The sequence below is a fragment of the Macrotis lagotis genome, chromosome 6, assembly GCF_037893015.1.
Source record: "Macrotis lagotis isolate mMagLag1 chromosome 6, bilby.v1.9.chrom.fasta, whole genome shotgun sequence".
Lineage (NCBI taxonomy): Eukaryota > Metazoa > Chordata > Mammalia > Peramelemorphia > Peramelidae > Macrotis > Macrotis lagotis.
The window spans coordinates 84,405,112-84,430,322 of record NC_133663.1 but is presented as its reverse complement, the minus strand read 5'-3'; the positions used below and the strand labels follow the sequence as shown (position 1 = coordinate 84,430,322).

General features: G+C 35.0%; 1 protein-coding gene across 5 annotated transcripts in view; it reads left to right on the top strand.

The window, feature by feature from the left end:
• Positions 1-25,211, top strand: part of PARD3B (par-3 family cell polarity regulator beta) — a 1,291,415-nt gene that overhangs the window by 1,203,900 nt on the left and 62,304 nt on the right. For all 5 annotated transcript variants that reach the window (XM_074191565.1, XM_074191567.1, XM_074191566.1 and 2 more), the window contains one exon: positions 4,678-4,757. In XM_074191565.1, coding sequence (XP_074047666.1) covers positions 4,678-4,757 — 80 coding nt within the window. The remainder of the gene's footprint in view (positions 1-4,677; positions 4,758-25,211) is intronic.

Genomic DNA, 25,211 nt, shown 5'->3' with positions numbered 1-25,211 from the left:
CTAATAGCCTCATTTTAACAAGGCTCTTAACACCCAGGCCTTTAGCATGGCTTGAGTGAATGGAATTGGGAGGACTCCCATGGACTAAAAGCTTCTTAATTCAACATTCATACCTAACATGGTGCCCTGCTGATAAACTCTCATAATCTAACTAAGTAGAGTTGCCCAGTAGACACAAAGTCTAACTTTTCAAGTTATTTTGAACATTTCACTCCTTTAGCCATATCACTGAAGGAAAGATACATATATTTGAAACCCAATTGTGTGCTCTAAAATGACAATGTTATGGAAAAAGTCTAGGTTTCTGTTATGACAAGCCAAAATTGTTTCTCTCAGCTATATATATTTAGGGTATTATATGTTTTGTTTTTAATGAAAATAATTGGAGACTAGCAGGTGAAATAAAGTGTTTCTTTAATATAATTGTTTCAATGGATTATAACTTTTGAATTTTTTGTGAGGGGAGAGGTTCCTCACAAACTCCTTAATGGTGCCTTTGAGCATATCTAATTCTAAATTTTACTGATACAAAAAGAGAACCATGACAACACATACTTGCATACCTCCTCTTTCTCCCACCCCCTTCTAATGCATCCTTCTCTACATTGACCATGTCTTCACTTCTTCCAAATGGTATCCTTCGAGCAATTGCCCAACTCTAGTACACAGGAATTAACAATTTCCTAGATGCAAAATGTGAGAAGATAGAAATTTAATTCCAAAAAGTCCTTGGAGTTTTAATGCATTCCAAAGTCAATACATGAGGGTGTTTTGTAGTAAAAAAAATTTCAATCAAATTTTAGAGTGGATTAAAAGAGATATGATATCCAAGACTATAGATGTGGAAGATGATAATTCTACTATACCTTGTCCTGTCTAATCCACATTTGGAGTATTGTGTTTGGTTCTAGGAAGGGCATGATGGTCATCTTCAAATGTTTGAAGGACTCTCCTGTGGAAAAGGACTCAGAAAGCAGAACTAGTAGCAGTGATTGATAGTTGTAAGAAGGCAAATTTAAATTTAAGAAAACTTTCTAACAAATAAAAGTATTCAAAAAGTATAATGGAGGAGCGGCTAGGTGGCGCAGTGGATAGAGAACTGGCCTTGGAGTCAGGAGTACCTGGATTCAAATCCAACCTCAGACACTTAATAATTACCTAGCCATGTGGCCTTGGGCAAGCCACTTAACCCCATTGCCTTGAAAAAAATCTTAAAAAAAAGTATAATGGCATGTTTTTAGAGGGATGTCTTTGAAAACAATGCGTTTTTCTCTTACTAATGGCCTTTAGGCCAAGATATGGTGACCAAGTGTTGGGTATATAAGGAAGGAAATGCTCATTTAGGTACAAGTTGGACTTGATGGTCTCTCAGATCTGTTCTAATTTGAAGAATCTGTAAATCATTCATGTAATCGTCTATATCCAAAGGTCCCTCTTAATTGGGATATTAAAAATAAATGTAACTGAAAAAGAGAACCTGTTTTCATCATCATCCTTAACATCTATTGAGCTGTTGTGAATAGAATTTTAAGAGCTATTATCTGTATATTCTTAAGAAGCTTATAATGAGTAAACAAGATACTGACTCATTAATATATGACTTTCGTGAGTGTGATTTTGTTAGTATAGGTACTCCCTCTATCAATGTAGTTCATAAGCCCTGAATACCTTTTCATCCTGGGTAATTCCTCATATTTACATTTTCCCATAAACCCTTTACATTAGATCTACCTAAAATTCCCAAAGCTTTCTTCCTATTCTTTTACTATTTACAGCAGAAGTATCCAGGTCCTGGGGCAGCTAGGTGGCGTAGTGGATAATGCACCGGCCTTGGAGTCAGGAGTACCTGGGTTCAAATCCGGTCTCAGACACTTAATAATTACCTAGCTGTGTGGCCTTGGGCAAGCCACTTAACCCCATTTGCCCTGCAAAAAAAAAAAACTTTAAAAAAAAAAGAAGTATCCAGGTCCAAGGAGCCTGCAAAGTTCCATGATTGAGACCTTGAAATCAGATTAAAATGTAATTGGGAAAGGTTTAATAAATAAATAAAATATTTAATACAACATAGATAATGTTAATATGAGGTTTTCTAAGTCAGTAAACAGTGTCTAGGATCTATTTCTCTTTGAGTTTCACATCTGCCATAAAGGTATGCCACTTCATTTACCCATCTGTCTATCACTCCCATTATATGATTAATCAATCACCTTTCCTCTTTATGCATATCTCCAAAAGGTCTTTTGTGTAACTTTTCCCATTCAGGTTATCATTGGTAACATGATACAGCTCATTTATACTTTATAATATATTTAAAATATTGATATAAAAGTGATTCACTTTTGCAACAATGAACAATAGTTGAGGAGCTTTGAAAGCACACCACAGATTTTCAAATGTGACCCAACCCAATTTCTTCTTACCACTTGCATCCAGTCTAGCTCATTGTCCCTCAAACATGCCTTTTCAGGGTCCAGACACTGATGTGAAAATTCAGTAGACTACTTGTCCAGAACTGTGTTATGGTCAATGTGCAATCAACCCTACATAGGAAAAACAGTCTCAAATTTCTATGAACTTCATTGAGAAGCTTATGCGGTCATCTCAAACTCAAAATAATTGGAACATTGATTGAGTTCTGAAACATAAATCTAAATTAAACATTTAGAGAATTAATGAGATGAATAGAGCTTTGAATATAAAGTCTAGAGACACCTGAGTTCAAATCTTGACCCTACTGTGTATTAGATGTGTGACGTAGGGTGAATCACTTAATCTCTCTAATCTGATGGCTGTTGGAGTTAGATGAGATCATGTATATAAAATGTTTTGTAAACTTTAAAATGCATGTAAGGTTGATGTTGATGATTATGATAATGATGATTTAGAATTAGAAAGGATAATCTATCCAAACCCCTAATTTTACAGAGAAGGAAATCAAATCCAAGAAAGCTAGATAACTTGTCCAAAATCATACAAGTAATAAGTAGCAAAGTCAGCATTTGAGCCATGGGCCAATGATTCCAAATACAGTATTCTTTACACAGCATGATACAGGTTCTTATCATTAGTAAAGAATCTAGTCTGAAGCTTAGCTTGGTCAACTTTCAAGATATAAGCAATTACTTTAGGTTAATATTTACTAAGAATTTAAATTATAAATAAATAGAAATAACAAGTGGAAAGGTGTATGATATATATAAAAAGATTATGACATGGCACATACACACATTTGTAATGCACACAAACATATACACATATATAGCAACACTAGTTCCATGGTATATTTGAATATATAAATTAATTTATATGTACCCATATACAAATACTTGAGACTAAATCTGAGTAAATTGACAAACTATAAAATTCTACATAAATATGTTAATTGTTATGATTATTATTCTTCCTAGTAAGTCTATCTCAATTTCTCTTCCATAAAACTTAATAAAAACTATTCCTTTTCTGAACTACAATATTATTTATTATCTTAACTACTCAATTACATCCTGATGCCTCAGTGTGATGTTGAAGTAATTTGGGTTCTTATACACTATGCCAGCAGAACATAAGTTCTGGCCTGGCCTATCATGCTGGAAAGACTTTGGGGGACTATATATCTTTTATCCAAGAATCAACTGAGTTTAGAGAGATCCATTGCCAGATTTACCTCAGGCTAATGAATGTTTTGGGGGCCAAAGCAACTTGGAAATAATATCTGTGAGGGATAGAGAAGTTGCAATTTACTTTGGAAAGTAAATACTCACAAGGAAGAAATGAGATCCTTTTATAGTCAGAAAGCTCCAAGTTCAAATCCTTCTTTAGAAACTTACTAGTTGATGACTCTGGATAAATCACCTAATCTCTCTTAGCCTTAGAATTCTCAACTGTAAAATGGGAATGATTACAAGACCTACTTTATGGGATTTTTATGAAGATAGTATATGTAAAGAGTTTTGCAGACCTTTAAGCAATAACTAAATATTAACTATCATTCTCATAAATATTTACTCCTATATTATCATCTGGTCTTCTTATTTGAAGATAATATCTTATACTTCTGTTCAGTTTTCCACAGCACGATGCACAATGCTAGGCCCATAGTTAGGCCTTCAATAAATATGTCTTCATGGTTTGGGGACATAAAAGGAGAGAGAATTAGGCATCCCTGTCTTCCAAGCACTTATAATCTACTTCATGATATAAGGCATGAAATAACTGCAAACAATACAGTGTAAAGAAATGGTAGGGAAAAATTAAATATTAGTAATACAAGTTATAAATGCTGTAGAATTACAAAGGGAGGAAATTTAGTTACAACTTGAGTAGATGATGAGGTTTTCCTGAAGGAGCTGCCTTGTTATTTAGTTTGACTTCTATTTAGACAAATAAAAATTTTTGGAAAAAAAGCAAATTTTGAAATACTGGGTTCAATCTCAGGACACATTATTGGGAATGGCAGTTATTTGGATCCCAAATTTTGCCTAGAAGAATTGACTCTATTGTTTAGGTACCTTATGAGTTCATTGTCAATCCTTGTAACCATTCTGAGTCTCTTGCTTACCATGGTTGATTTTTGGCATGCAGCAGCAGCATTTGCACACTGATTATAATTTTGAGATGCTTTGTCAGTAACCAGGGTCTATAATTGATCTTCATCTCTAATTACTTTTCTCTCCACAGGTGTCTGGAAAAAGTCCAGATGGGAGTTCACACAACCTCCGCTTTGAGGGGATGGAAAGACAATGTGCATCCTTACCCAGGTAGATCACTGAGCCTTCTCCCTTTGCCAATTCACCCTCAACTGCAGCCTTTTGAGTAATCTGCATGAAACAGGCTCTTAAATGAGGGATTATGGTGTAATTTCCTTCTACTGCCTTCTGCTGCAGCCTTGGCGCCATCTTCATAACTGTGCTAAGAATTGAAACACTTGTGGGGTTTTTTAAAAGAAGAAAATAGTATGTCATTGCAATTGAACATGTCAGCAAGAATATTAGATGCTGAACAGAAATTCTAAACCACTGCTATAAAAATGACACTAAGCATAGAACATCAGGTCCAGAGACAATATCATAATAAATCACCATCTAGAAAGTTGCCTATGAGTATCTATTAGCAGAATTTGACCTTGGGGCTTTAGGTTAGTAGCAAAGGGTAAAATTTGACCCAAGCTCCCAAAGGAAGGTAACATGAAACTGATTTGAAGTATTCTGTATCCCTATTCTTTGTGACAATAACCAAATATTGCTCCAAGGAGCACATATTCTTAAAAGTTATGCATATATGAACATAACCATGTGGGGAAAAATTTGCCTGGCAGTCCCATCATAACATGATCCACTTGTGCTGTAACTGGACACCCTTGGATATGATATCAAATTCTCAAAGGTTTTTCCTCTTGTCCTCTAACTGAAGACTAATTCTAGTTTCATTTTAGCAAGGCCATGACAAAGACTGTAGTCTAGCTTCTGGACTCCCCTAATGGGAGTTAGACTGAGAAACAAGAAAAATCTAATTGAGAAAGAAAAAAATAGAAACATAAAGAAATATTGCACCTTTTAAAAAAGAGTAAGGGCTCATTAAAAAAAAAAACTTTTCCTCAATCTGAGAAGCATTAAACTTGAACCAAGTCTTTGTCCAGAAAACTAGTACCTTCTTTGATTCAATGAAAAAGCAATGTGTTGGCCATGATTTTGACTATTATTTTTTAAATAAAACAAAATCCTTGATGGTAGAACAGACAGTAGCCCAGATAACCACCTGCTTTTCCAAGTTGTTCTTCAATGGTCTCCAAAAGTGGAAGAAATCCTAAAACCAGTGAGGAATTGCTTTAAACAATGAATGAGCATACAATTGAAAGCACAAAGTAAATCAACAAATCTGACTTCCTCATATCTAAATGCATTTGAATTCTGTCTCTTTGTTATATGTATTCTCTCTTTCTCCCTCATTCCTTTTTCCTCTTCCTATTTTCCTAAGCTGACAGTGTTATGTGGTTTTGGTTTGGATTTGGTTCGGTTTGGTTTCACAGGGGAAACCGGTCTCCACTTTACAATAGAGATCTGTGATTGTGGTAAGGCAAATGAAGAGAACAAGAAGTTTTCATGAGAGAACTAGAAGTAGCCAAATATTTTCTGTACCATCAAACATGGCCCTTGCTTCCTGCAGAACAATAGTGTGAAACTCAGTAGGGATGGAAAAATATGATCCACCAACTTGTTCCAAATGAGTAAATGAAATCTCTAAAGAGATCAAACTTAACAATTAGTAGCCATAATGTCCCCCAAATATCCTTTCACTTTATTTCTTTCACTTTATAAGCACCAAAATGATGAAATCATAGTTGAATATAAACAAGTCAGTTTTGGGATTAAACACTGGGGGAGGGAGTTTTCTGACAAAGGCATCACATTCATAATATTCTGTGGGGCTGTATCTATCATCAGAATGTGTGAATTGGCAAAAAATAAAATCCTGCCAGCAAAGTGGATGTGTCTGTAGCTGAATTGTTCAATTTCTAATGAAAATAATTTTGACAAAAAGTGCATCCACACAATGGTAGCAGTGATTAGATGCACGTGTGAGCAGACCTTCGTTGCTACCTGGCAACAAGAAGTAACCACGGTGGAGAAGAAACATAATTCAGATAAACATATGAGAAAGAGTTCATTGGAATGGTTTCTTCTAGGTTTTTTTTAAATAAGGATGATAAGACTAGATTAACTATATCAATTTCTAAAAAAAAGAAAATTCAAAACAATCTCAGAGCACTTTCTCAAACCTGTAGATGATTGAGTATATGGAAAAGAGGGTGGTGAAAGATAGGAGGGTTTCCTAAGCACCTCAGCTAACTTGGATAGAAGCATACACTTTCTGTTTAAATATGCAGGATATTTTCCTTGCTATGGGGATCCTTTTCCCCCCCCCTCAGGTTTATCTCAATAGTTAATTGAGGAACATTGTCTCCCTTTTCCAAAATTGAAGAATAGTACATCTCTGCTCTTCCTTTCTTCACAAAAAAAGGAGGGAGCTTTAAAATATTTATGAAGTTAAATTTTTAATTAAAAAATTGTGATAATTCTGTCAGTTGAAAGGAAATGCCAGCCTTGGAAGAAATTGAATGGGCGATGGGATTCTTTGGAGCATCTCTTGTTAGAGTACCGTTTTAGTATTCAAAATATACTCCAGCATGTTGGTTTGTCCATAAAATCTGAAGACAGAATCAAAAGGAAAATGCTTCCCAGTGAATTCATTGTTAGGACCCAAATGGTTCCATAAAACTTCATTGAAGGTGGAGGGATAGTATCTTTAAAATGGTGCATGTAGCCTGTTGATAACCTGCTTTCAAAATAATGGAAAAAGCAGTACAGAAGAAATGAAGGAGCCATTGAAAGATTTTTTTTCTTTTACTCCTTTGAATACAGCTTTGGAAATAAGTGCCTGGTCTTGTGAATGAGCATCAAACATTCACCAGAACAACTGTAATCAGTCCTGATACTGCCACCACCACCACCACCAATTTACTTTTATAGGTAAACCAAAGGAAATCATCATAGCATCCCTTTCTATTTGCTCTGTACAATTTACTATTTTTCCAGGGTGAATGGCTATTTCTAAGACCAGCATAATATAACAATAGTAAATATATATATATATATATATGTATTTATATATAAAAGAATACTATATAATAAATTAAATTATAAATATTATATATTTATAACAATATAAATAAATATAGTTTTCCAAATCTTTTCATTGAAAATATTGTCTCCAATAAAACTAGGAGGCAAATACATCATGAAAACTGAGCTGTTTGTTCCCAAGCTTTTCTCTACACAGTCATTTCAACACAATATGTCTTCATATAAGCTTTGATTTTGCCATTCAGAGAAGTCTTATCCCCTGGGAGCACAAAAAGTAATTCCTTCTCCATTAGGATCCAAGCCTGGGCTTTTGGCTAAAGACTGAGATTGTCCATCACAGAGTCAGATTCATAATCCATGATGGCAATGTAGATATGATCTGTAGCTTTGTTTGGTGGCTGACTGATGTATCCCATTGGTGAGAGCATAGCACTAAGTAGACCAAGATTTGATTGATTGTGTGGGCCAATAAACTTTCTATTGCAGCATAGCTCTAAGCCCAGCCAAATGTCTCAAAATATATCATCATTCATAAGTATAACCTGACTTGTGTGAGTAGATGAAAAAGCACATGTCCCAAATGCTACAAAAAACACTGACTGTGAAATCAGAGCACCTTAGGTTCAAATCCTGGCTTGTGCACTAAATATATCTACAAGTGTATCTACATCTATATCTATATCTATTTGTGTATATATATATATATATACATATATATTTGTGTATATATGTATATGCATACATGTACACACACACATATGTGTGTGTGTGTGTGTATGTATCCTTGGGTGAGTCACTCTTCTGGGTCTCAGTTTCTTCATTAGTAATCTAAGGGAACCAGACAAGATGACCTATAAGGTCCCTTCCATATCTAAGTCTATGATCCTCTGAATCTTACTGCTACAAAAGCAGCATATGCTTCCTGATGAAACAATATCAATTAAATGTATGAAATAATATTCGCATTTAGCTTATATATCTATATTACAGCTTTTAATCATCTTTCAAGTGCTGTCTTAGAAAATCAATCTCTTAATTCCCTTGGATCCTTTATTTGAAAAATGAAATAGTTGTGATCCATAAGTGACAGAAGAACATTAATACTCCACCTACTAAAGAGGTAATTCTATTTTATTATAATACTCCTGGGACTTGAAAATATGCACCTTCTGAGTTAAGGAAAAGTAGACTGTAAGTAGCCTGAGAAAGATTCTAATATATATTCTGGAGGGATGGCAGCACAAAGCATTCCTTACCAGAGAAACATTGTATTTGCCAAGGCTGGGGTTGAACAAGAACCCATTCACACCATATTTTGCTCCCAGAAATTATGTTGTCCTTTCATACACTGCATAAGTTATTTGAGAAGAAAAAAATTCTCTCTGGAACATCTCAAGTCGCCTTTGACTTGCCTGTGTAATGAGAAGCAGCATACCAATGCTGAATTAGGAAAGAAGGAGCAAACAGCTAACACTCACTTCCTTGAAGCTAAAAAGTAAATTTGCTTTCCAAGCTTGTTCTCTGTTTTTCAGCATTGAATACATTTGTGTCCAGATCAGGATACACACCATAAGGCTACACTTCCGCTTTAACATTTCAGTCATGTTTTGTTGCATGCTACTTTTGGGTTTATGTATATTTTTGTCCTTCTTCAGGAAGATGCCAAGTAGGAGTTCATGGCCAACCTTGAAACTGGGAAAACATACACACTTGTCTGCTCTGGGATATTTTCTCCAAAGCATTCTGTCTGGTCATCTTCTGATCACTTTATAAGCATTTAATCACTGCCAAAAGAGCTTGGCCTTCTCAGATTTCTTTTATTCATTTCTCCAGTTAACTTCTGTCTTACTCACTGCTATTGAATTTCCCTTGACCAGCCCAGAATTATCTTATAGTTTGTGCAAAGTTTATGGCAAGGACATTGCATTTTTACAAAGATCCCAGATTATAAAATATACATATATTATTTCATTTGAAAGTCAAAACAGTGCTGTGAAGTTAATGCTATTATTCTCTCCATTTTATAAATTAGAATTGAGAGTGAGATTAGTTGAGTGAAACTAGGTCATATAAATAATAAGTTTCTAAGACAGAATTTGTTTATAATTTTCTAAGACAGGTTTTCTTGCCTCCCAGTTCACAATTCTATGCATTTTGTTATTTAGCTTTCTCTAATTTGGGTAAATTGAACTACCTCAGTAATGCAGAGCACAATTGTTTATGCTTGCTAATCCTGCAACTTTCATCCATTCTTCCTTAAGTATACTATTGGGGATCTACTCAACAAGCTAGTGACCTGAATCATGCTCTCTTGATACATCAAGATATGTCTCTTGACAAGGATGTAAATGGAACAAATTGGCTTTTCCTTGAAGTTCCTACCACATAACCAGACCATCTTTTTAACTCACACATTTTTGATGGTATCCTTTATGCTTCTGCATTATTCTTTGTTTACAGTATGTTGCAACCTGCTCATGGCTTCCATAAGTCTTTCCATTACCTTTTTCTGTTTCAGTTTTTTTTTCAAAGACTATAATGATCCATGATTTAAAACCATTGAACACTGAAATAATATTGATATTAAAAATGTCAGTCTTTATTTCATGGAGAAGTATGAGTTTTTAAGAGAATTTTCAGTTTCCCAAAGACAATGTAATTTCCTCTTTACCTGTTCAATTCTAGATTTCATCCATTGTTCATTTCACATATTTGTCCAATCTGTCTACAAATAATTAGGTCAAACTCCTTTGATTGATACTTCTATTTGTGAATGCATTTGTGTATTGGCAATCTATTACCAAATCTCCTCTGGGAATATAAATATATGCTAAATTTCTCATCAAAGTAATCACTGTTCCAAATCTACTTCATTAAGCACTTTCACTTTGTCACCAGGCCATAATATTAATCTGGCAAACATGATGTTTTTGAAACTCTCCATTTCAGACACAATGGAAATTTTGAATATTCAATTGTTCAGTGACTTTTCTTCTACACCTCCCTAGGCTATAGATAAACACCAGTTCATCCTTGCCCTACAAGTTATCCATCAGTCCCCAGCATCTTCCTTAGTGATGAAACATTGTTTTGATATTCCTTCCTAATATTGAAAAATCCCTTTCATCAGCAAAAAAGGAAAGCTGTGACCAGCACTAGTTTTAAAGTAATACACTCAGAGGATCTGGAAAACTTTCCTTGACCATCTGCATGTATCAATTTTGAGGTAGTTTTGAAAAGCAATGAGGCTCTTGTAGATAAAACCAGTGGATAAGCTTTCTCATACTTTCCAACAGGGTCCCCAAGTTAAAAATCTGATTCTGTCAGTTGCTTATATGACTGGCACTCTTAATTACACCTTACTCATTACAGAGAAAAGAAATGGAAATGATGAATTAGCAGTATTTTAATCTTTTTTTTAACATTAACCCATCTCCTTTGTTAATTCCAAGTTCCTGAAAATGCAGAATTCACTGGGGCTTAACATCTTGTAGAAGCCAGACAGCAGGGGTTAATGTTAGAGCCCAATCGTTTTTTTATGTCATTAATTCCTCAGATAAAAGTCAATTTTAATCAATCTCTTGGTCATTTCCTTGTATTTGATATATCCTTGATGCCAACAAGGACAGGTGATATCAATTATTCAGTGGAAGGCTTCCATTAAAAGTTTAGTTAAAGAATTAGTGTTATCCCTAAAGTGGAGGTATCCCTAAAGCTGTGGTGACTAAATCTTGGTTGACTAAGTGCATTAAATTCCATTGTATTCTACTTTTTTCCTACTTCTCTGCAGATTCTAAGCTATTATACATTTTTAAATTAAAGAGTATTTTTAGAAGAATAAGTGTTCATTTTTAAACATCTTTATTAAAGCCTTTATATCCCCATTTTAATGCATTCTTTTCAATTCTGATATATTACACCAACATTTTATATTCAAATTAGATCTAACATTTTACCTTTAGTATGCTTTTCCACTGTTAAGAACAATTTCTGAAATGGTTAGATTTTCTAATCAAAAGCAAAGACAATGCCTTTTGTTTTATAAATCATAGTCATTTTTCCACATAGTTCCTCACTTACATACAATTGAACCCTCTCTTGTGACAAAGAAAAACAATTAAACAATACTGACCAGGGAAACTACCTTATCTAACAGTATATAAAGTGTTCTATACCCATAAACCCTTCACCCATCTACTAAGGACTAGGGAAGCATGTTATATCATCTATTCTCTGAGATTTAAATAGGTCATTGTAATTAATTAATCTAAACTAAACTGCCTTTTAATATTGTTTTTATTTACACTATTGGAGTCAAGTTTATTTTTCTCTTGGCTCTGCTTACTTTGCTGTGCATGGGTTTATAGAAACCTTGGCATGTTTCTTCAGATTCCTCATCTTCATCATTTTTAAATGTAATGATATTCCATTGCATTATAAACCTTAATGTGTTCAACTGTTCCCCAATGGGGAGACATTCATTTTATTTGTAGCTCTTTTTTTCCTGTCTTTGTTCTCCTTGGGGTTTGTACTCAGTAATGGAATCACTGCATCAAAAGGACAGTGATTATGATTTTATTATATTATTATTATTATATTATTTTAATGTCCTAATATTATAATTAATTTTAACTTGAAACACTTCAGATTTTATTGTCAGAATACATTTAACATAGATTAAAAATTTATTTTCTCCTTCTTTCCCCTGCACATGCCCCAGACCAATAAAAAAATACCACCAACATCCTTTTGTACCTAGGCAGCTGCTTGCTTTTCAGAGCCCAGAACCACATATAATTCCTCACATTATATTCCCTGGCAGTTCTTGATGTTTTACTATTTTATTGTCACTCTACCATCTGCCTCCAAGAGCTTATTGCAGTGGGAATGATTGTTGTGGTGAGTTTCTTGACAGTGCTGAAATGTTTTCCTCACTATGCCATTCTGATGCTATACACTACTTCCTCCCATCTTCATTTCACATGCCACTGGCTATTGTTTCTCTCTCTGAGTTTCATGTGTTTAGGTCATATCTTGGTGTCATCTTCAGACAACCACAGTATTCCTACTAATCTAAGTCCTACAGCCTATTAAGAATTTTCTAGATTTTTTGTGCATTGTTTATAGCACAGGAGGAGATTGGCAATATTTTGTGATCATTTCAATCTAGGTTATAGCTCTAAGACTTTTTACTTTAACAGAATGCTATATGCACTACATAAAACAAAAATGAAATATGGAGATAATTAAGGGTGAAATGAATTGATTTCCTTTTACACATCTAAATTTTACTGATGCCTCTTTACACCATAGTAATTTCTCAATATACATTCTCCCAATCTCCAATCAAACCCTCTTTTGCAGCAAAGAAAAATAGTTAAGCAAAACTGACAATGTGATCTCATCAGGCAATGTATGCAATATTCTGTACCTCTAATCCACCTTTTACAGTACTAAAGGGAAGGAAGTGTGTTATGCAGAACTAAAATTGGTCATTTTAAAGTAATTGGATGCTTTTAGTATGATTTTCACTGGCATTATTGTAATCATATATATATATTTATATATTTTTTCTATTGATTCTATTTTCTTTGATTTCTATCAGTTCATACTTATTATGCCTGCATCACTAAATTCCTTATATTTGGGCCTCATATTCATTGTTCTCATCATTTATCTGTCATATCCACTGTAATCATTATTTTCTGTTACATTCATATACCACAGTTTGTTCAGATATTCCTCAATCAAAGGAATCATACTTTGCTTCCAGGTTAATTCTTTGTATGGGGAGTGGGGTTTAGGAGAAAGAAGGGTTTGCTAAGAGGATCATTTGAATTTTAACATACTGCAAAGGAAGGGAACATTGTTCATTCTTTTCAGCCATGTTCAATTCTTCATGACCCCAATTGGGGTTTTCTTGGCAAATATACTATTTTTGTCATTTCCTTCTCCAGATCATTTTATTTGTAGTTCTGTGATACTGTGATAGACCCTGAAAGTACCAATACAACAAATGAAAGTAGTCTCTACCAATAAGGTTCTTATATTTTACCCGTAACACACAAATATGCATTAAAAAGTAAATCATAGAAACTTTAAATAAAGTAGTCTTTCATACAAGTGAGGAGATTGAGGTAAACAGGGATAAATGACTTTCCCAGGGTCACATGTATCTAATAAGCTAATAAAACCAAATTTGAACTATGAAGGTGAGTTTTCCTCACTCAAGGCTTGTCTCACTATCCATTGTACCACTTAACTGTGTTAAGCATAAAACAAATATCTCCTTTGATCTTCACAGTCATGTGAGGAGGGGACTCTCATTAATCCCATTTTGAAGCCGAGGAAACTGAGACAGATAGTGGTTAAATAATTTAACCTACTGAGTATCTGGGGGGCGGGGGGGGAACTTCTGACCTAACATTTCATCCACTGTACCACCAAGCTGTGGAATATGCAGGTGAAAGATTCCAAATGCAATAATATTACAAAGCTATCCAATCATATCTTAAATCTAGAAAAAAAACTCAAACTGAGAGCAGAAGCTCCAAAACAACAAAATGAATTAACAAATACTCATCCCTTTTTAAAAATAATTTCAGCAGGAGTGAAAATATCTTAGTATATTTTTTAAGTCTTGAGATGTATACCTCGAATTGGCTTTAAGGTTGAACAACTTAAATTTTAAAAAAAATGACTAAATCAGTGAAATTCCAGAAATGCAATTTCAATTGATAGTCATTAAATGCAAAACAGTATCACTAATGAGAATACCCTTCTCCTATCTCTTTCCTCTTTCCTCCTCTCCCCAATCTCCAAGCCACTCAGACCTCATATGTTATCCAAGAGAAGAACCTCAGCCAACAGAGACTTCTTTTTCTTATCCTTTCATTTCACCCTTTTCCTGACCCCCTAGGTGACCCAGAACCCATATGGTGGCCAGGCAGTAAGAGTAGCATGACTGCTCACACTATTTGGATGGGCTAGGTCTCATCATGTACAATCCTTCTATCTTCAGACTATGTCCTGTCACTGTATCTTAAGGACCTCAAACCTTACATTCTGCCTTCTCCTTCTCCCCTCCAGACTTCCAGATACCACCTGCCATTGCACCCTAAGGACCTCTGGACCCTGCCATCTATTACACTAATTCATTTTTATGCTTTCCAAGTCTTTCCACCTCCCCTTCAACTGCTTTGTTCTCTAAATGCTATTTTCCCCAATTAGAGTGAAAATTCTTTGACAGGATTGTCTCAATCCCTAGCACTTAGCACAGAATGTTTTTTTTCCCTTTTATTCAGTCTATCATTTATTTATTTATACATGTAGAACAGGAGTCTGGATGCTGATGAGATACAAATTTAGATAAATTATAGTCCCTGCCTTTAAGGAGCATGCAATCTAATGAAAGATGAGATATAGTTCAGTTAACTATAATAACTCAATAAATGAGAATTTCTTAAATATTAATGACATCCAGATACTGTGATAGACCCTGAAAGTACCAATACAACAAATGAAAGCAGTCTCTACTAATAAGGTTCTTACATTCTACCTGTAACACACAATTATTCATTAAAAAGTGAATTGTAGAAACTTTAAATAAAGTAATCTTTCATACAAGTGAGGTCTAAAGAGAGAAAGTTGTTACCCCTCCAAAGGTGGGAATGAGACAGGAAAGGATCCCTGGAGAAGGTGGCTTAGGACATGAACTTTAAAGGACAATAAAGAAAAAGGCCAAAATGCAGCTAAAGGAAGCAACAAGTATATTGGGGAGCCGAGTAGAGCAGTCTGGCTGATGGAGTGTGGTACATAAAGAGGAGTAATGTGAAATAAGACCAGAAAGTTAGAGTGGTACCAAATTGATTTTTAAATACTATTCAAAGCAGTTTAAACTTTTTTTCTGGCAGGTGTCAGGAAACCCTAGATCTTTGAACAGAGGAGTGCATGACACAATTTCTGTTTAAGAAAGATTATTTTAGCAGCAACATAATGACTGGATTGAAAATGAAAGGAAGATGCTGATAAATTGAAATTAATTGAATTGAATTAGGAGGCTATTACAATTATTCAAGTGCATTGGGATATACTAAGGTAGTGGCCCCACACTAGAGAGAAGTCAAAGGAACCAAGAGATATAACAGGCATGGTAACCACATGGATATGAGAGGTGAGGAAAAAACTAAAATTAAAAATGGCACTCAAGTATCAAACATGGGTTCAAAGTATGATCAGCAGCACCATGGACAGAACTAATGAGTTTTTTTTTTAAAGTCAAAATACAACCAGGTCTTTATATATTGCTTTTGAATGGCATGGCAGTGGTCATTTGATTGTTAAGTCAATGTAATCATTTTGAAAGGTTCATACTACTCAGCAGCATTCTAAATTCTAACACCATAATTACTACTATCAAGTTTGTGTACAATAGAAACAGGGAGCTCTGTGATAGCAGAAAAGAAAACAAAGTTCTATGAATTCTCTTATCTCTTCCTTCTCTGAAAGCAACATTTTCTAGCTATCAACTCTGAGGCAGAATTCTAATATAAAGAGGTGATACCTCTTATTCTGTTATTAATTTAACTTAAAGAATAAGCAAGTATTTATTAAGTGCTAACTTTGTGCCAAGTAGGGCAACCTGGTGTTGCACTGGATAAAAAGCTGGACCTGGAGTCAAGAAGACTCATCTTCATGAGTTCAAATCTACCCTCCACCACTAATGAGCTGTGTCAGAGTCTTAGCAAGTCACTTAAACCTGTTTGCCTCAATTTACTCATCTATAAAATGAATTGTAGAAGGAATGGCAGACCATTCCAGTTTCTTTGCCAAGAAAACCCCAAATGGTATCATAGTCACTGAAAAATGACTGAACATTGTCAATACTACAATCATTGTGTAGGCATTATGGAAACAGAGACAAAATTGCCCTCAAGGAGCTTATATCCCCCTTTAGATGAAATAACATGTGCATGTAACTTATGGAAAAAAGAATGCTAGCTCTGTTATCAAAGGACCTGGTTTCAAATCCTGCCTCTGATGATTATTACTTCTGTGACCTCAAGCACTTCATTTAACATCTCTGGGACTCAGCTTTCTCATCTTTAAAACTGAGGGGGTTGATCTAGATGGTCTCTGAAGCTCCTTCCAACTCTTGAAATCATACCCTATTTGCTAAGATATACGAAAGGAACAGAGAATAGAGTCTATAATTGTGATTTCAGTGATTTAGGGAACTCCAGAATGAGAAAATTTGGAGACCCCAATTCACACTCAAGAATCCTTATAGCCTTAATATGGACTTAGAAAATAACATTATTTATGTTCTGTTGGAGGTTTTAATTTTTTTTTATTTTGTTAAATATTTCCTCTTCATATTCTAATGTGGTTCCACTTGCATTCTGGAATGACTAAGTGCTATCCAGAAGAGTCACATGTAGTAAAGACTGAACCAAAAATCTATACAAAGTAAATACAAGATAACTTAAAGAATAAGGAAAGGCTTCATATGGGAAATAAAGCTTGAGCATTTTAGAAACAGTCAAGAGAGTTTGAATACTAGAATTCAATCTCATTTCATAGATTAAAAAAAATCTAAGGCCCAGAGGTTATGATGTACTCACAGATTCTAGTGACTAATATGGGACAGAACTAGACCTTCTGACTCCCAATCCATTATAACACATCAGTTTACCTGCTTGTTATCTCATGATGCATACTAATCATGGCAAGGAGACATGACCCCTGCCTGCTATTTTATGTGAGGTTGTCATCTCATAGTATAAAACCAGGTCTTAGAATGCTTTGGACTTGTTGGGGGGGGGGGGGGTGGAGGGAAGACCATTTAACAGAAAGACGATGAAAAGGTGCATTAGACAGCCTAATATCATGTGGTTTACATATCAGCCTTGGAATTCCTGGGCTCCCTGGAAACACAGGTTCCAAAAGTGGCAGGGTCAGCATCAAATCATCCTCTCTATAAAGAAATGCTGCTTTAAAGTACAGATCTTTTGGGGGGGGGGGGGTCCTGTCTGTAAACCACAGACCTTTAAAGATCCTTTGAGTGAGTCTTTAGTCTCCCTTGAATTACTATCTCTTCTATGAAGGCTTTCTCTGAAGTGAAGGCAAGATGGTTAGTTTTCCTGGCTGCTTTTTCTCTCTCCCCTGAGTTCTCTTGTCGTTCTTCACTCTCCATTACAGGAACATTGATGGTGGTATTTATACAACATGTAACTACTTCATTAATTTATGTCATTAGTGTTCATTGTCACTAAAGTAATTGTTTGTGTGCCATTGACAATTAAGAATCTAGCTTATTCCTAAAAATATAAATATTAGCTACAGGTGAAAAGAAAATGTTATGATAATAATGATGATGGTGATGATGATTTTGATGAAAATGAATACTAATGTTTTTGTACAAAAAATGGATCGAAGGTAAAAATTCAGTTACTATATTTCACAATATAGACTTAAAGCCAAAAATTGATTGTTTTTCAACTAGTAGGTTAGCAGGAGGGAATTTCTATAGGAAGAAAAACATGGTTACATATACCATTTTCCAAAGTGGATATGGTTGTTTTAATATAGATGAGTAATTTCAGCTTCCTGAAGATGGAATAGGGTTAACCTGAAACCAACAAGCTGCTTACTGTCTTAGCCAAATTAGACTTAATACTGAAAGGCATTCCTTAAGAAGTCAAGAAGGTCAGGGGTCAAGCCATCAACCCATGGAATACAGCTGTCAAGACTACCTTTTGTATTCTCCAAGGGAATAAACTACAGAAAATTCAGCAAAGAAAATATTTGAATCAACAGGGACAGTTAAAGAAAAAAAAAAAAGACCAGATGTCCCAGAAGAATCCATTGGTAATATGGAGGGAGTTAGTAAGCACAATGTTTGCAAGGCTTGGGTTTTATCAACCTTCCTAATAAATGTCACTTGACTATTCAGAGAGAAGAGCAGTTGGTACAATATGGAAAGATTTTTAACGTCCATTAATTTCTTGAAATGAAGCAGCTGGTCTCATTGGCTATTAAATAATAAGCCAGATTCTCCCTAGAGGAAAGCATATCAACTCTTTAAGAAAATTAGGGTACAATTTAGTGGACTTTACCCTTATTAAGAGGATTGCGTGAAGACAGACTGTTAATGGTTTCATAAGACCTGAGATCAAGTTTCAACTCTGACTAATTCCTTCTAGGACCATGGGAAAGCCTTCCAATGTTCTGTGCCTCAGTTTTCCAATCCGTCAGGTGTGAATAATATATATATATATATATATATATATATATATATATGTTTATATATACATATATAATTACACACACACACACATATATAATGTGTATATATATATATACTATACCTCACACAGTTGCTTTGAAGAAACCATTTTTAGAGCAATAGATAATTATAACCATATGAATAGTAGGTAATTTCTAATCCATATCAAAATAGAAATGGCACAGGTTGCAGCTTAGATAAGTAATTAGTCCTTCTGTCAATACTTAAAATTAATTTCTTGGATTGTCCCTATGGCATGGAGTAAATGGTGATGACAGCAGATTGAGTTGTGTTGTAAGTAGCTGACAATATATAATAAGCAATATTGCAAAAAAATCCTAGTATGAAGATACTTATATATTAAAAAGTGCTGACAATTTCACCATCAATTAGTAAAGGAAAATATTCCCTTTTTTCATCATTTCTAAAATCATAACCACAATGTTATGCCAAGGCAGCAAAATTATCCTTTTGAAAGGAAAAAGAGAAAGTTGACAAATGAAACTTACTAAACTGTGGAAACTATTGACCCCAAGAAAGCCTGGTCACCACTTGTAGCTTATTCTCTAAGAAAGTGAAAAACATGAGATCGTAAAGATGTCACAAAGTACCTTAGAGTATGCTCAGTATGGACAGGCAAGAAAAATAGTTAAATATGATACTTAGGCACAACACACAGAGTGAGCCACAAGTCATATCATCATATTATTACTCACTGTATATTTTGGGACAAATGTCAGGGTTCCCCAGAAGGTCTGACTAGGACAGCCCTTCCATGTGACTTGTCAGCTAGACCTAGCTCATACCCCTAGGGGGTGGTCACTCAACCTCTTGCAGATGTTGATTATTGGGACACCACCATAAATGACCTGCAGCTGGTGTCCTGCAATAATTCCTCAGTGACGGGCGCCAGTAATGCCTGTCATTTGTTTATGTAATTCTCTCTGCATGGACCTCCATCTGCTGGGCACGTGTGGAGTAGGCATCTATTAATGCTTTTGGATTCAGCTATCTAACTGTAAGGTAGCTGTGCATCATTTCAACATGTTTCAAATTAGGATTGGGTGACTAGTTTCAGTGTGCTTTTAATGACTTTAGTAACTGTGGAGTGGTAGACAGATCTACTAAATACAGATGGACATGCATGACCCTCATTCATTCATTCAGCCAGTCAGCTGATTCTTTCAACAGACATTTATTAAGTCCATACCAGGTACAATGGTTAGCACTGGGTGAAATGAAGTATTTAGATAACACAGTCTCTACTCTTGTGAAGCTCAGAAAAGGATAACACAAACATGTAGACTACAAAATGTCTTTATGTTCACAGAGTGAAAAACATGTTTTATGAAATCCTAAGGGTCCCCTTTCTACCTACTAATTTAAGTTCCTCTAACATCCTTCAAATAATTCTAATTCTTTTTAACACACTCCCCCTTTAAGTAATCAAGTACCTATCAAAATTTTGCCATTTTATAACTAAAGTTAGAAATTGTTGCAACCAGGATGAAGGAGAAATGTTTTTTCATTCCTGATAGTAAAAGGAACCCCCAGCCAACTGCTGAAGCTCCAGTTCCTAGTTATGTCTTCCTAAAGGGAATAGGAGACTCTATTGAGATCCCTACTTAAATTATTCCCTGACCATGGTTTGGGAAAAAGGAGTAAATAAGAGAAGAAGCAGGTGAGAGGAAAACAAAGAAGCAATAAATAAGAGGCAGTTAAGTGATCAAAGACACTAAATGCTAATAGAATATGCCACCGAGGGAAGAGACATAACAAAAAGCTGAGACTGGAGACAAGCTTTTAAGGCTCAGTTAGCAAATTTTACCTCTGGCCTTAACTTCTTGTTGTTGGTCTTTCATTTTTCTAAGATGACCAGTGGAACCATGGGATAATGTCTGGACGTGTGCATGAACTGGATTTAAGCCAGACAGAATTAAACTATTTAGTGTAAGAGATATTACACAAATAAACAGTGCACAAGGTGCACATAAATATATTTCTAGTGTATACAAACATGCTTCATGTTGTATTTGTCACATGTGATTGTTGTATCAAGAACTGCTGTAGGGGTGGCTAGGTGACACAGTGGTGGGTGGCTAGGTGGTACAATGGATAGAGCACCGGCTCTGGAGTCAGGAGGACCTGAGTTCAATCCTGGTCTCAGACACTTAGCAATTACCTAGCTGTGTGGCCTTGGGCAAGCCACTTAACCCCAAAACCTAAAAAAAAAAAAAATTGTTGTAGCAAGCAGTCAGCTACCCCTCTAATTTTTAGCTTTGTGTTTCCTACTATGGCAAGGATCAAGTCAACTTGTCACCAACTCTGAGAGCAGAGTTGTTATTTCAAAATAGAGTGGAAAAAATGATTGTGTTGGGGAGAAGTGCCTCGTGAAAATAGCCTTTTTCTTCTTGAAGCTATGCAAGAAGGAGTATGCAAAATGGAAAACAGACAAATAGCTTGTTCTCTAGGCTGTCTGAGATTCTATATCAGCACCACAAATAAAACATAGAATTTAAGAAAGAAAGGAAACACATATGGATTAAAACTTTATTTTGCCCTAATTCGAAATGAAGACCAGAAGAAGAAAAAAATAAAAACACAACCCTCCACCACTAACACCAGCCCACCCCACAACAAAGTATAGCCTGAGTTGACAGAAGGTTACAAATATCCACCTACATTCAAAAGAGGTGTGAAGGAAAATGTGAACAAAAGGTAGGTTAAAGGCTGGTAGAAGTTTATAAACACACCCCACCTCCCATTACAAAAGAGGTGTGAAGGAAAATATGAACAAAAGATAGGCTAAGGGCTGATAGAGATTGACTTCGTGCTTACTTCTCTGAATCCTTCCTAGAAAAAAATAATCATAAGAAACTTTAACCAAAATATTTCCATTCAGTGGCTGAGAAAAGAAGGAATAAGAGAGTTATGAATTACTAATGTTGAGGTCTAGGGCAAACTGTGCCCCAAGACACAGGACTAGCTATTTTTTACCCTTGGGAAAATAACATTTTCTCTCTCCTCTCAGTTTAACCTCTAAGACATTGCCTAATTTCTCATAAGAACAAGAGGAATGATGTTTGTAATGGACTTTCATTAATAGGAGTGAAACAGTCACACAATAGAATTGTAAGGGTTTTTTAAAAAAAAACAACACTGGAGCATTAAATAGGTGGGTTAATAGTGTGACACTTTGTACCTGTAAGTGAAAAATTATTTGTGTAATTACCTTCTTATCTTCCTAGGTAAAGGAAACCCTCCATGGATTGGCTAGATGCTACCCTGTCCTTTGTGTGGTTGCTCCTCTCCAAAAAAGAAAATCCTTGTCTCATGATTATTTTAGATGAAGACTTATAAATATTGGCAATTAACAATTAATTATCAATAGCATTTATTTTTGGAATGTTGATCTGTATCTTGGAGTCCCTATCTAAAAAGAAGTTAATAGAAAAGAGGTCAAAGACAGGTAGAAAATCCTACATTTTTACTTTCAATGGAGGTTAGTTAAGAGGGACTGAATACAGGAAATACTTTGGGTTCTCCTTTGAATTAATATCAGTATTGCTCTTGAGCAAACTTCCAGAAAGCCTCCTGGCTGTGGGGGGGGAGGGGGACTAGGTAGAAGATAGGATACCAGTGGCTTGCTGCCCCATCTCTTCAGCTCTCTTCAATAAAATAGCTGCTCTCCTGCCACTGAACCACAACGGTGGACTTCAGTAATTGGTTTCTTGCAGAGACAGCTCTTTTCCCCCTTTTTTCCCCCTTTCATTTTCCAGAACAGATGTTTCTTGTTAGTGAGATCAAACAAGCTACTATATTGACTGTAAAACATTTTACAATCTGCATTGTAATAGATAAATGCTAAGTAATAATATGTAAGACTTTTATATTTTAATGAATACTTTTAGGCATTCATAATAAGGTATATATAAACACCTCACCTAAACTACATGTTTCAAGGATTGTCTTGGAAGAGAATAATCACATCCTCTTTTTCAATTAAAATGTGATCATCTTCAAGAGAACCATATATTCAAATAACTATATGATTATCTTGAGAACCACATCTTCAATAATTTAGAACTGGAAGAGCCCTTAAAAGGAAAGTTACTTTTCTGAGTTTACCCAGTGCTGTTAGACAACACTCCATCTCATTATTGCTTCAAGCCTTATACTACCATGAAAATTAGTTGCAAACTACTTAAGTATGTGAAAGCAAATTATTGCATCTACTATAAAATAGATCAATAAAGGGGGCCCATGTGAAATTAATATTGATTTTACAAATCTAAGGGGTATATCTAGCATATCAAACAATAGAGTAAGGATCCAGAAAAATTATAACAGTCTAAACCATTTGGTCAAATATAATATGATGACTTTTAATGATGACAAGTGAAAAGGTGTTGGCTTCAAAAGAAAATTCATTTCACAAGTACAAGATGGGGAAGAAATGGTTAGAGACCAGTTAGCATGAAAAAAAATATAGGGACTTCAATGAATCACAAACTCAGCATGTGTCAATAATATAACATGGCAGCCAAATGTGTTAAGATGAACTTCAGCTATATTAAGATAGGCTAAGACTAGGCTAATCAGACCATGCCTGCAGGACTGTGTTCATCTCTTGGCATCTTATGGCACCTTATCCTAAGAAGGAAACTGAAAAATTGAAAAGTATACAGAGGGTGATCAAAGTGATGAAGGACCTCAAGATCATGTCATATGAGGATCTGTTGAAAAGAGTCTGTGATGATTAGCATGGAGAAGAAAAGACTGACAGGGACATGATAACTGTCTTAAGATATTTGAAGGATTATTATTTTGAAAAAGGATTAAGTTTGTTAGGGGGAAAAAAGATAGATGGACATTGCCATAAGTAAGATTTATGCTGGACATAAAGACATAGAAATTTCCAAAAAGTTAATTACCTCTAATGCTGTTAGATTTAACAATAATTTAGCTCTTCAATTGACCATATACTTCTCATATATCTGCATGTGTTCCTTCTACTAGACTCCAAATTTCTTGAGGAGTGTGAGATCTTCTCTCCCGTAAGTCCCAAAGCAGAGCATCTTAAATGTATTAGCACTCAATGAATAAGTATGGGTGGATGTGTTAATAATTATTTTATGAATTCAAATTCAATGAAAATATTTTAAATGAAGAACTAAAGTAAATGACAGATTTAGATACTTTAAGGCTATATTAATATTATTTTCTTATTTTGACTGCCTAGAAATATCAAAAAGAGAAATATAAGAATGTTACTTTTTGCATCCAAGCTTCTTAAAGCTAAAATTTGAAAAAAATATGCTCATATGGGGGGAGGAGAATAAGAAGGAAAGAGAATTCCAACCCAAAGAAATAAAAAAAAGAAAAATCAGGGTCAACTGCAAAAAGAAATAAAAATAAACCTTTTTTATTTAGTCAATTTTTTCTAAGTCCCTAGTGTGCCTCTGCTGAGATGGGAGCTCCCTAGTGGTCCAGGAGGACCCTTTTCCATTATTCTTGCCAATTTTATATTTTAATCATTGTAAATAAAAAGATGGGTCTCCAAAGGCATTTCTCCAAACCTTTAGGGGAAGACAGCTGTGTTGATGACCCAACAAGAGTAATAGAGAGCCAAGTTGCCACTGCTTTTGTGGCAGTGGATGACATCTTTAATTATTTTCCACAGCAGAGGCGTTAGCCAACTAATGCTACTTCAAGCCAGTTCTCCAAATCAAGTTTTGCAGTTGAAAATTGGTTTAGCATGACTATTCCCAATTTGGAGGCTAAACCTGACTAGCTTAAAGGGGAATCATATATCCTAATGGTGGGGTGGCCAAGAGGCAGTCATTTTTAAAAATTGAGATGACAGCATATTCGTTCATAAGTCAATTTTAAATTATCCATGTTTATTTCCTTTAATCAATCAGTGTAGTAAAATAACACGAGCTATTTTCATGAGCATTCTCTTTCTTTGGCTAAATAGCCTCTAAATGTTTTTTGTTGTCTCTTGTTTATCAAATTCATGCTTTAAAGTTTGCAGAGCACTTTATATAAAATATCTATTTAAGTCTCAGGGAAGTAGGTGCTATTATTTTGCCTATTTTACAGAAGAGGAAAATGAGACAGACAAGTTAAACTGATTTGCCCAGTAACACAACTAGTAAGTGACTGAAGCAGCAGTTGAACTCAGACCTCATTTGATTCCAGGTCCAGGGTTCTGTCCATCAAGCTGCCATTTACATGAGTGATCATAGCAATCATAATAAGACTAACAGCTCTCATTTATG